Source organism: Anticarsia gemmatalis, chromosome 22 (assembly GCF_050436995.1).
Source record: "Anticarsia gemmatalis isolate Benzon Research Colony breed Stoneville strain chromosome 22, ilAntGemm2 primary, whole genome shotgun sequence".
Lineage (NCBI taxonomy): Eukaryota > Metazoa > Arthropoda > Insecta > Lepidoptera > Erebidae > Anticarsia > Anticarsia gemmatalis.
In genome coordinates, this window is record NC_134766.1 from 7,371,627 (window position 1) to 7,384,900 (window position 13,274).

Genomic DNA, 13,274 nt, shown 5'->3' on the forward strand with positions numbered 1-13,274 from the left:
TTAGTTCCATAAGTCGACGACAGATGGCGTTACAATCATACGAATCCCTTTTACATAACTCATAACTTTACATTATTCTCGAATTTTCGAAAAAAATACTTTGCTGTGTATTTAAATGTTTGAAGTGTCAGTTACACATCTACAAATAAACTATCTAATAGATAAACAAAGCAAATATGTGAAAATATCTACCACTCGTTAAATAACCTATATTCATCCAAATATGATGAAACTTAACACTAAAGTCCGAGAACGTGCTAAGTCCAAGTCTATATAATGTAAAGTCAACTTTAACAATATATTAATAAGACTGAATCTCCTTTAGCAACTGATGTCATCATTGGAGAAGCGTGAACTGCAGTTCAGCAACGTGATCGACCGCGGAGAAGCGCTGATCGCTCAACACCACCCCGCGACCAAGACTATTGAAGCTCATCTACAGGTTTGTATTAAAACAGTCACTTTTTTAGGGACTTTCTTATAAATTTATGAGTAAAAATGTCATTTAGAATTTATATGAGGGTATTCTAAATGAATATCTGAGATGAATCTATAATTTACGGTCATTTTGTATTGAAATAGAATCTATATTCTGTAAAAAAAACTACTCTCAATAAAGCGACACAGTTTAAATGCAATTTTAAGAAACACATCACACCGTGAAACTATTTAAATTCTAACTGGTTTTCTCATAAGCATCAATCAACCATCAAAGATCTGTAGGAGCCGCTGATTCTACGTTCCATTTCATGATTCCTTATCTCTCTTCGAGGCTTCAAAAGTCGTCACACATACTACAAAAATCGTAACGTTTTCGGTTTTTGTTTAATGGCAACACTATCTTTTTTATACTGGCCAAACTTCCTATTTAAATTTTCTAATATAAAAGTTGTTGTACCTTCATCAAGCATCGTTTTGCAAAAGTGCATTATTTTTACTGACATAAAATGTCATTTGCCATCAGGTGATGCAGTCTCAATGGGCGTGGGTGTTGCAACTGACGCTGTGTCTTGAAACTCATCTGAAGCACACCACACAGTACCACAACTTCTTCGAAGAGGTCAAGGAAGCTGAGAAGTGGATACAGAAGTAAGTATACGAGATATAAAGTGACGTCATATGAAGGGTTTTACCAGTGAGATTGTTTGACAAATAATATCTTTATTCATGGGGTTGCTTTTGACCTGAATCTTGCGTAGTCTATTTCTAATATTACATATATTCTAATTGTCCATATTTTTCTTCGTTTATGAAATAGAAGCAACAAAATCACGCCTCATTTTGGTCAAAACCTAGTAATTAATTAGGTAACATTTTAATCTCATAATTGACAGATCAATATTTTAGTAGACCGTTCAATATTTTCGATGTTTTAATGTAGGTGATATCATTCGTGTTCTACGAATACGTAACATTATTCACCGTTTTGTTATTTCCTATACAGTTTCACTTGTAGAATTTTCTTTTCGTCCATCTACATACAGGAAAAGCTAAACTAACCTAAATATCTTTATTCCAGACGCGAAGAAGCGCTAAACAGCACATTCTCTCAATCGGAGTTCACGCTCGACCAAGGCGAGCGTCTCCTCAAAGGCATGCAGGAACTGCGCGAGGAGCTGAACTCTCACGGCGCGAGGGTCTCCCGCCTCAACGACCTGGCGCAGGACGTGAGGCCGGTGAAGCAACGACGATCACCCATCACTAGGCCGCTCAGGGCGGAGACTGTTTGTGCTTATAAACATGCTAATGTGAGTATTATTTGTTTAATATTAAGGTCTGTTTTTGAATGGAATGATGTTTGATTGCATTTTTTTGTGAAAGCTGCTAGTTCCTTCGGGTCACCGAGTGGATTTTTACTATAATATTTTCACTAATAATTCGATTTTAGTAAGCTTACGATCATTTCTTTTCGAGCTTAGATTTCGTAAGAATTTTTTTATACCGACTTATTAGTTTTACGACTTAAATACATTATAAGAATCTTCATAATAACGTACTTTTTATCTTGATTCACCATATGTCGAGCCAAGTGCAGCGATTGAGTCAAACGGGCTGCCCATGTGATTGTCTTGTTTGGCAAAAAGTCTTCCAAACTTTACTGCCGCTCTGATATTTCAGCCAATTCCTTTTAATAGTTTAGATTTCTACAATATAAATATTAAAATACTACTTTATACGTACAGGTGGCGATCGAGAAGGGCTCAGCAGTGACGGTGGTGGACAACTCGGGTCGCAGTCGCTGGCGCGTGCGGCTGGGCGGCGCCGGCACGGACGTGGCGCTGCCCGGCGCCGTGCTGGCGCTGCCGCCGCCCTGCCAGGACGCCATCGACGCCGCCGCCCGGCTCAGGCAGGCCTACGATAGAGTGAGTATAATATTATCTAAATACATTTATACTACACGCCACTTAACGTTCTATGACAGAGACGAAGCAACGACTGTTTCCGTCCCATTAGTCATCTGTACTTCAATTTCTACCTACCGTTCCTCTATCTATCCAACTTGTCGTTATATTCAGACACACAAAGTAATACGGCGCGTACTATCGTCCGATAATACGCACCATCTACACAACCGTCGGGTGTAAAAACCTTAAAAAGTATAATTTATACAACTTGAAAGTGTTCGTTAACATTGATTTTCATATAATCACAAATGATAATTATATTAAAGGAAACATTTTATTTGACACCTAAATATAGACCAAAAAGCTACACTACCGCCATCTACTTACGAATAATTCTCCACACAATTTGTCCTTATATGACAAACATTTACCGTTATCTAAACGACCAATAACACAATTAATTAACGATCAGTATACAAACATTACATCACTGATATAAGTTCAGTTATAAATTTATACTTGAAGCTAATATGTCGTTAGGTTAAAATGTTTTAACGGTATTAAACTCTCGCGACTTGTACACATAATATTATAATGCAACGGGTCTTAAACTCGATTGGAAATTAAAGGTTAGAATACCTTATTTGGTTACCCGACATTTCGACCAAATTGCATCGACCATTGGGTAACCAAATAAGGTATTTTTACCTTTGATTTTCATTCGCGTTTAAGACCCGTTGCATTATAATATTTTAGTTATAATATAAAGTGAGAAATGTGTTGGATCCATCAATTCGTGTGTGCTGTGATAGTGTATTGTTTTTTTAAGGTGTGTGTTTTTACGTAAAGAAGTAAAAATAATATGTATTTCAAATATCACTACTTATTCTGTAACGAGTCTTCAGTAACTTAGTAGCTAACTTAGCCTACCAGTTCAATTGATTAATGTATAATAGAATACGGGAATTAACGCGAACACGCATTTTACCTTAAAATGCCTAACGTTTCGGCGCAGGTTGCACTCGCCGTGGTCCCAGGCAGACTGGAGCAGCGATGACAGGACTTCGTGTATATGAGGCGGACGAATGTCCATCCACCCTCATATTTTGATTTTTCCAACCGCCAACACACACTACACTAACCGTGTCCCTATTCTGTGAGCTAACCGATTGCGAAACATAGCGAGGTTTTGTAACAGTAATCACTGGATTCCACGTCGCGGATAATTTGAAGCCGTCTTCCCGATTGAAATTTGGATGTTTCTTGATTTCGATCGCTTCACGAACAATCCTCGAGTAGAAATGTCGTTCAGTGGAGAGGACTTGAGGGCGATGGAATTCAATCCAGTGATTAGTTCCTGCTTCGAGTAGATGTTCCGCAATGGCTGACTTGCTGATTTGACGGTTCTTAACAGCGGCGATATGTTCCTTGACCCTTTCAGCTATCGACCGCTTAGTCTGGCCTATGTAGGAACTACCGCAGCTGCAGTTGATCTTGTAGACACCTGGTGTTTGAAACGGTAGTACATCCTTCGGTGTGCCCACCATGCTGCTGACTTTTGCCCCCGGCGTGAATACTGTGCTGATGCTGTATTGTTTCAATACATTCCCTATCTTATCAGTCACTCCTCTGACGTAGGGCAAGTAGGCGGGCTGTCTGTTGACCTCCGGATGTTTACTCCGTTTCGTGATCCTGTTCCTTCGTCGACTTACGTGGTATCTTAGTGTAGTGTGTGTTGGCGGTTGGAAAAATCAAAATATGAGGGTGGATGGACATTCGTCCGCCTCATATACACGAAGTCCTGTCATCGCTGCTCCAGTCTGCCTGGGACCACGGCGAGTGCAACCTGCGCCGAAACGTTAGGCATTTTAAGGTAAAATGCGTGTTCGCGTTAATTCCCGTATTCTATTATACATTAAACATGCAACGCGAGAGTTTAAAAGTTATGAGTTCAATTGATTGATTGAATTAGAATGAAATACGGTCTCTAAAACTTAACAATCGTTTAATACGTCGTTCTGCGATTGTGTGTTGTCGTTTTTATGCGTGACTGGATAATAAACTTGATATAATTTAATTTGCTTCGTTTAGGTGATCCAACTATGGCAGAGGAAGCAGCTCAGGATGAGACAGAACATGATCTTCGCTACCATCAAGGTAGTGAAGGGATGGGACTTCCCACAAGTAAGTACTACTCATTTTAAAAAAACATTTCGAATAGTATATATTGTGTGTAAAAGGTTTAAACCTATACAGATTTCTGAACCTTCGTCTAATAAACTTTAAGTTGAGTTGCATTACATTTGGTTAAAAATTTAACTGTCCATTGAACTGGTGACTTCTTGGTATATAAGAATACTACAGTGGTGCTGACAGGAGCGAAAAAAATGTAAAGAAAGTTAAATACCATTGGGAAACTTGAATACTGTTCTAGGGTCGGTTAGATGCATATGCTATGAAAATGACTGCATCGTATGTCTTAATGAAGTCCTTATGTAAAACGAATATCTTTTTCTTTTTAACTAGTTCGTAGCGATGGGCGCGGAACAGCGTCAAGCCATCCGTCGCGCTTTGAACGAGGACGCGGAGAAGTTGCTGGGAGAGGGCGACCCGGCCGACCCGCAGCTACGTCGCCTGCGCAGAGAGATCGATGACGTCAACCGACTGTTCGACGAGTTCGAGCGACGGGCGCGCGCTGAAGGTAGGCACTTTACAGCATATTATATGTTGATGATGATTATAACGAAGCCAGGATATTTGTAGTTTTTTAGTGCTGTTTGTTACATTCCTGTTGTATAGTGCTTGGTTGAATTAATGATAAACGGTACATTGGAGGGTTATTAAAAGAACTGCTTATTAGTAAAGTTCATTCAATTAAACCCAGAAGCATAGTTTTGGATGCTGACTTATCATGTGAATTTGATGATTCGCACGCGTACGTATACTTATAACGTGCACGTTACACGTATAAGTTGCACGTAGATCCGAGTAGATTTTATTTAATTAAGAATTTAATTGATAACTAGTAATTATATCAGTTAGATCAAAATTCTCAATACGTTTTCGTATCAACCCAATTATGATATAATGTGCTGTTCTTAGTGCGTATTCCAAGAATTCCTACTGTTATTTCCACAACGACCTTCTCAAAGTTATGATAGATATTTATTACTCAATAGTGCAGAAGCTATGATTATTCTTCTATCTGAACAGCGTTAACTAAAACAAATGTTCTATCAACCAATTATCGTATAGAAAAATACATACTTTTATATTGGCCTAATTGAATAATAGACTGCGTATCAATTGAGATTTATATTGCAACGATCTTTTTATTCTTACTGTTTGAACGTTACAAGATTATGAAGTTTGTTTATAAATTGTCTAAAAGATTTGAGTGGATTATTTTACTAAGAAACTTCACACTCCTTTTGGAATATTCGAGTAAAAATTATGTGACGTCGCACACCCATCAATGTCCCACTGCTTCGATCTGCAATCGTGATGCAACTTTGTATGCCTGACAGTTCTTTAGAACAGTTCTTGAAGGTATGCAAAGTTCTAACCCCTCCGTCACTACGACAGAAGACTTTTGCCCAGCAGTGGGACATTAATGGGTTATATTTATATATAATTATACCATAGTATTTCAATTATTTCATTGCCAGGAATGTCAGTAGGTAGACTAAACACTAAGGTCATATAGTAAGCCTGCAGGACAATGCCAGTATGTAAACAATGGCATATCAACAATATCTTACTCATAAGTTTAACTCATTAGAATAGAATACTCAGACTGATACCTTCTTAGTGGTTAAATTGTAGGTACAGATTTATAAGGGGTGCATTTTGAGGTTCAATTTTCAATGCGCTGACTATTATTCTAGTTTGTGGTGTCGTAGCTTCAGAATGGATGACCCTATTCTGATCTAGGTTTTTATGTTACTCTTGCATTTATTAGGGATCTAATTAACTTATTAGACATTATATCCCAGTTGGACCTATTTCCCAATAGAAGGCTCAATCGTTCTCTAAACTAGTGGTAACGACACATTCGTAATTTTCCGAGTAAAATAATTCTATCATTTTGTCCGACTGTCATTGAGTAAAGAATGATGATAGCAACTGCTAAATTTAATTGACATTGAATTGGAAGCTTAATTCAAACACAACAATAATAAAAAAATTACAATTTAGACGAAAAAAATTGACAACTTTACTTTCCTCCATTATTATAAATTGTTCCACATTACGGATACAAATCATATGTTCAAAGATACACTCATCTGCATATAAGTACTTAACAAGAATCTCTCATTTCAATGTACTGCAATGTACAGGAGATGATTGTCAATCGCGCTAGTTTTGTGGCCACATAGACTGACATAGAGCACGAGCGATGTCGTGGAGATAACGTAATTTATCTACTGACGTTGATTATACCTTGACGTTATAGAGATGTGATGATTTTGATACTTAATGACAGAACGATGACTATGGGGTTGATGTTTTGTATTGAAAAGATGTACCTAAGCATTGGGTGTTTAGTTAAATATTAGGACACGTTGTCGTAGAGATTTGAATGATTGTTATCAAAGATATTATAGTACTTCATCGTTTCAAAATTACTCGTTTACGGCTGCTGATGTGCAGGGGTGCGACAATTCCATTCTATTAAGATTCGCTTTTTTTTAACCCATGACTGTGTCACTTTTGGTCAAGGGTCTCTTCCCGAATGACGAAAATTATTGGAATAATGTAAATAAGAACCAATAAAATGCTGACTAACGTTTTATAAGTTATGAGGAATACTACCAGAAGGCTTCCTGTTTACAATCTCGAACTATTAATTAACTAATCGAAATCATATTAAACATGTACCATAAATTAATCAGACCACCAAAAACACGCTTTAAAAAAGTACGTATAACGACTACTCCTATTTATAATTATAAAAAACTGGTTTAATAATTTTATTCAAGTATCAAGAGTAGTAGTTCGTAGTAAAACGACGTAAGCGACAAAGGACTCGGTCCTACGGGCGCTCAGTCGCAATTAGCAATCGTAAGAGATGTCACTTACGCGCTTATTCGCGTAGTGCGTGTTGTGCTAAAAGTTTACGAATTTTGATAATAGGTGGCAGTGTTGATGTGTGTTGTGATTTTTTTGTGTTTGATTATAAGTGGTGTTTTTAGTGAAGCTGTAGGAAAATAGAAAATATTTTTAAGGATAAGATTTAGAACTTTGGTTTCGCGCCTCTTATTTTTAGTATAGAAAAGCAATGTTGGAAAAGTTTTTTCAGTTAATATTCAGCGTAGAAACTACAACCAAAAATCATTTGTCAACATTCCCAGTAATTTTTGTCAAAAACTTCGTTTTAATTTTTTCAGTGATTAATGTCAGAAACTTTTATTGAAAATACACTTTTTGAACTCTTTAAAATTGTCTAAGCACCCTGGCTTATCTAAAACCACTCATAGTATTAGTATTGTTCTATGTTTGCTAAACCAATTTAAAGTTGAGCCATCGGATTACCGTATTATGAACGCGATAGTTTGTTTGCAGAAGATAAACTACTACTAGTACAAAAGCTAGTTCGCTTACTGGTTTCTTTTGAAAATAAACAAGAAAAAATATATTTGAAAGAAAATCAATCTTAAATTTTGGTTAATGAAGTAGTTTAAATGTAAATGATGCGGGCCTATATCTGATATTTACATTTACAAAAATAACCCGCATTTTTAGACTTGATTTCGTAAACGATAGATAGATTACATACCCTGAACAGTTTATCTTCTTTGGTTATCCTTATATCCTTTGCTACTCAATAGTAGCATAAGTCATAATAATAAATATTTCTATTAGGTTGTTCGGAAATAATGTTGTTGATATGATAAAATAGTAACAGTATATGACCACTTGAAAAGCCACGGACTATTCTAAAAAAAACAGTCTTTCATTTCCACAAAAATACCGAAATGACTTTTCGAACAAGCTAACACAATTTATCCACATTTGTGGTACTGAAGAAGTGTCCAAATGCCAAACCTAAATATTCGTAGATGTATCTTCATTGGGCCGAAGTCCTCGCGTCATCTCATTCATGGCAATTGCGTTAACTGCAACGCTTATCTCTATTATTTCGTAAAGCGAATATTACCTGGCAAACATGACCTACTACAATTTAGTACAAGTTTTGTTACGAAAAATGAACCGTTCAACACCTGCAACTGTCTAGATTCTGTCTGTATGTCCGTCTGTCTTATCTTCGTGCCTAAAGCACTGAGCCAATTTGGATGAAACTTTGTACAAATGTAGTTTGGCACGCGAGAAGGGTAGGAAGTATTTTTTGTCCCGAAAATCCCACGGGAATGGTAACTATGTGGGTTGCCATTAAAGTTTTTTTTCATAAAGCTAGTTTCTGTCATTACTTGAAAGCCAATCTAGTTGGCCTTTAAAATAATTTTCACACAGATGTGCATCGCTATTGACACTGGCTAAAATACTGCTTTTTGAACTCTAAAATAAAATCAGATGCAAATATTTTCATAACCTTATGGTTTTTATAAATGACGACGTTCTCATGACCTCCAACTGTTAATAGCATCGGCTAAGATTTATTATTTACTTTCTTTGAAGTTTAATACCATTTTATTTATTTGTTAATTACGATAGGTAATTAACAAATAAATATATTAATCTCTATAAGATCAGAGATTGTTTTGTACGAGATCTACTCTACAAGATTTAACTTTGAATAATTACGTATTCATACACATCACAAATAGAGTAATATTTTTCTAATAAGTTGAGTAGTTCCCGAGATAACCCTGAATAACACGAACTCACAAATTTCTCTCACACTTTATAGTTAGTATATAGTTTTGCCCTTACGACCTTTTCACTCTAAGCTCTGACATGCAGACGACATTTACCTGAAAACAAGATCTATTGTTATTATTAACCTAAATTAACCCACACATAACTGAAAGTAGTTCTATATTTAGTTTGTACCTTATGAAAATCAATGAGATTTCGTCTCAGTACCAAACGCGGTCTCCTACAGATAATGTGTTTATTAAATGTCTAACTTGCGAATAGTTTGCTTTCGCGATTTTATATAGTGAAGCCTTTTCATATTATTGAAATAATATAGGTTTTAAAGGGATTACGATGTTAATTCAGTTTTAAATTGTGCCGGTGTCAAAACTTACGGATAGATTGAAAGACCGATAGATAAAATGACAGCGATTATGCATATAAAACATATTTTATTCCATTTGATAAACTAACCGATTCGTATCTAAAATTGGTAAAAGTTGTAGGTAAATATTTTTTTTAAATATTGTAAGTCCCAAAGAAATCAAAAATTAACTGAAAATATTGTAATATGTACCAAATGCAAGTACCAGGGTGACAGTAAACGTAGGAGTAGTTGATGATTAAGTTTAGCTTGCTTTTTCCTTTCTATTATTTTATGTAGCTCTTCTTAACTTATGTTTTCCTGGTGGTGTTCATAGGTATTTGAGTACAATTTCATAGTTTAGTGTTAAACTAGTGATAATGTTAAGTGACACTGTTTAGTGATATCGAGTGACCATTTTATGTGCAGTGTGCGTAAAAATGAAGAAAATTAAACGTATCTTTTCCTTTGGAAAAGGAGGTAAAGTATTGACTTAATTCCTATATCTATTCTTAACTTCAACACACCTTCTTCTCCGAAAAGGCTCGCACATAAGTTAATCTAACTATCTTTGTACAACAAAAATATTTACTTAATGTCGTGTTGAATTCAAAGTAATCAAGTTTTCCTTAAGTCAAAAATATGAATGTATTTGAGTTTCTATACCCCTGTTCTGGAATCATCAATCAGAGAATCCATCTGAACACCAATCCAATTAACAGTATCATCACAAAAAAAACACCATGTCTTAGCCCATTTTCCGTTCTTGGGACACCCTGTATATAGTGTCCAAGCCTAAATTCTCTTCTTAGTAGTCAAACTATATCTGTCTATTGTCTCATGCCTCAAGACAACACCATCAAATTATCCAGACCCTTCACACATCACGCTATCACTCCTACTACCAATTTAAGATGATATCATTGACCTTGTACCGCCAGATATTTACAATACAATCAAAGACACCCACTTTAAGTGAATCAGTTCATCAGGTCATGTTTTTGATGGGTCTTATGTCATATTTTAATATGGGATAAGGTTAGGATGATTGTAGGACTAGGAATGTTATATGATTTATTTGTTTTTCTTGAAGGGTTAGTTAGTGTGGGTATGACACTTACTTTTTGTGCGTGGTGTTGAGTATCTTTACGTGTAATTTTAGGTTAATTAATTTTTTAACTTAAATGCGGCCATTTTTTTCCTTTTAAATATACGGGAATAGAGTAATACCGTTAGGTCGTCTATGAAAAATAATGCTCTCGCTCGTTTGATAGGGTATCAAACATAGGCTTAGCCTTTAGTTCATTATAACTGACATTTTATTTTATAAGGTTAGAAATCAATTGCACTAATCGTCAATGCTATTGAATACTATAAATAATTTAAAAATCATCAGTTTATTTTTATAAACACTACTAATGCCTAAAAAACAATAAAAAGTAAATAAAAGAGTCAGAAGTTTGAGCAATACTTTTCCGGGAACAGAAGACTCACTGATTCTAAATATACGAATTGATCATCAGGAGTTTTTTGTTGCTAACTCCCGCTGGTGTAGTGATTGAAAAGATTTTTTTAAGAAATTTCAGTATTTACCTACTTCAGGTTTTGTAAGTGACCGTTTTTATTAAATAGATTTGGCCGTTTATAGGTAAAGTTTTTAAACTATTGCGGCTTGTACACATAATGTTAATTGGAAAACAGGTTTCATACATAGATTTTTTCAAAGCATAATGTTCTGTTTTCGTAAGATTTACAATTGGTTTGATTTCAAATCACTCTCCTGCTATTTCAATATCTGTCTTTAATCTGTGCCTTTTCTTACGAGAATAAGATGATGATTTCATGTCCCGCAATACTGATATACCTATCACAAAATTTAAAAAAAATGACTGCTCTAAAGCTGGAATCATCTGCTCTAAAACAAAACAAACAGCAAAATGACAACTCATCAACCTAATTAACGCGCTAATTCGCGCACAATTTCCCAGAACAATCTACTCGTCTCACATGACATCTATTGGTCTAAAACGTCCAAATCTCAATCATAGCTGAACACAATTAGTGCAGCCTGATGTCATAGCACCGACTGATTTGTATGACCTTGCGTGAAACACAGGTTGTGACAGTTATCTCAGCCACTCTCAATAGAACGAGAGTGGGTGGCACAGAGTAGAATTTAACAGTAGGTTAAATGAATATTTAATGCAGTTACTACAGTATAACTAGTTAGAGATGTATAATGGATGAAAAATTTGTAAAAAAGTACGGGTAGGCTTAATTTTTATGTAGTTTATCGCTGTATATCGTTCGTCGTATCACTAAATATAAGAAATGAATGGTAAAATAACACCAAATGGTAGATGTAAAAACCATTGAGCTTATTTGTTGATATGAAAGCGTCATACGGAGAGATTACGTATAACATAAAAAAATAAACTTCTTTGAAAGTAGACATTTTGGATAATAATTTCCAAGGGTCAATAACCTAGCTTTTTGTTCTACATCAATCAATATATGACTTCAAAAACATTTAGTTCCGACATCATTATTATCAACAAACTGGTTCACAACTCTTAAATAGCACCTAAATTACATTTAATAGGCACCACTAGGCGACCTAGATAGTAATTATTTCGTAACAATGTTTTTTTGTTAGCGCCAAATATCGCTTGTATTTTTTAGATGTTTTTGCTTGTAGTCGTCTAGTTTTTTGTGAAACACTTAATAGAACTAATGGAGCTTAATTATTATCTTTATTAGATAAAATTAATACATTTAAGACTTGTATCAGACGACTAGTCGAGAACTGAAGCAAGAAATAATAATCTATAGCATTTAACAATAACTTTTCAAAAGCAAACCAGTTGTTTTTGAGATTTATACAAACAATATTTTCAACTGTATAATTCAAGCAGTAGTATCGATTTGTATAGATAGTTTTTTGATAACAAACATTCTTTCTAACAACAAAAATCGTAGATGAGCATAAAGCAATTTTTCCCTCAAGTTGTCTAAGCTATCCAGTACATATCTGTAAGATAACAGCCTCTTCGTACCGTCCGAACAGCCTTTAGGCTTATATCTTACATTTGGCGACCATGCATGCGACGTCCGCGCCAAAAAATTACGCAACGTCTATCGTTTCTCGATCAATAACTTCAACCGACGCGTTTTAATCGCCTACTGTCTGCTTCCATCTAATATTTTCTTTCTCAACGTTATTATTTGCTTCTACACTGTACAATGTATAGTTTAAAAAATATGCTTGTCCTACTGTTATTTTCACTACACTGTGTCATTCTGTTGCTCTAGATTTTTAGTATTTCAGTAACGCGTTCGCTCTGTTCAGCTTAACTCGTACTTTTAATATAAGTTAAATGTATTTAAGAGTTTATATAGTGTATGTGGAGAGGACTGTTGAAAGGGTTCAGCGCCGGAGACCTACAGGTGGTAGTGACAGTGTTTCGTGATAATCAACCTTTTGCTTTATGTTATAAAGTGCATGTTTGTTTGAGCTGTTCGGAGGAGTTACTTGCTTTGTTATTTTTGATGTATTTTGGTGACGTTCAGTGAAAAATTGTGGCCAGTATTTTAGTTCCTAGATAAACAAAATATTGGTCTTTTACTTAAACAAAAATTGTGATGTACATTTACATGAAGTCTGTCAAAACGTCTTGAATATTTTAATGTTGATTTCTATCTCATTGTTCTTGAAGTGCGTTTAAAGTGTTACAGTAAAATGATTT

General features: G+C 35.2%; 1 protein-coding gene across 32 annotated transcripts in view; it reads left to right on the top strand.

Moving 5' to 3' along the window:
* Nucleotides 1-13,274, top strand: part of shot (dystonin-like protein short stop) — a 375,697-nt gene that overhangs the window by 253,401 nt on the left and 109,022 nt on the right. For all 32 annotated transcript variants that reach the window (XM_076129018.1, XM_076129022.1, XM_076129023.1 and 29 more), the window contains 6 exons: nucleotides 326-442; nucleotides 965-1,089; nucleotides 1,520-1,748; nucleotides 2,184-2,363; nucleotides 4,437-4,529; nucleotides 4,872-5,046. In XM_076129018.1, coding sequence (XP_075985133.1) covers nucleotides 326-442; nucleotides 965-1,089; nucleotides 1,520-1,748; nucleotides 2,184-2,363; nucleotides 4,437-4,529; nucleotides 4,872-5,046 — 919 coding nt within the window. The remainder of the gene's footprint in view (nucleotides 1-325; nucleotides 443-964; nucleotides 1,090-1,519; nucleotides 1,749-2,183; nucleotides 2,364-4,436; nucleotides 4,530-4,871; nucleotides 5,047-13,274) is intronic.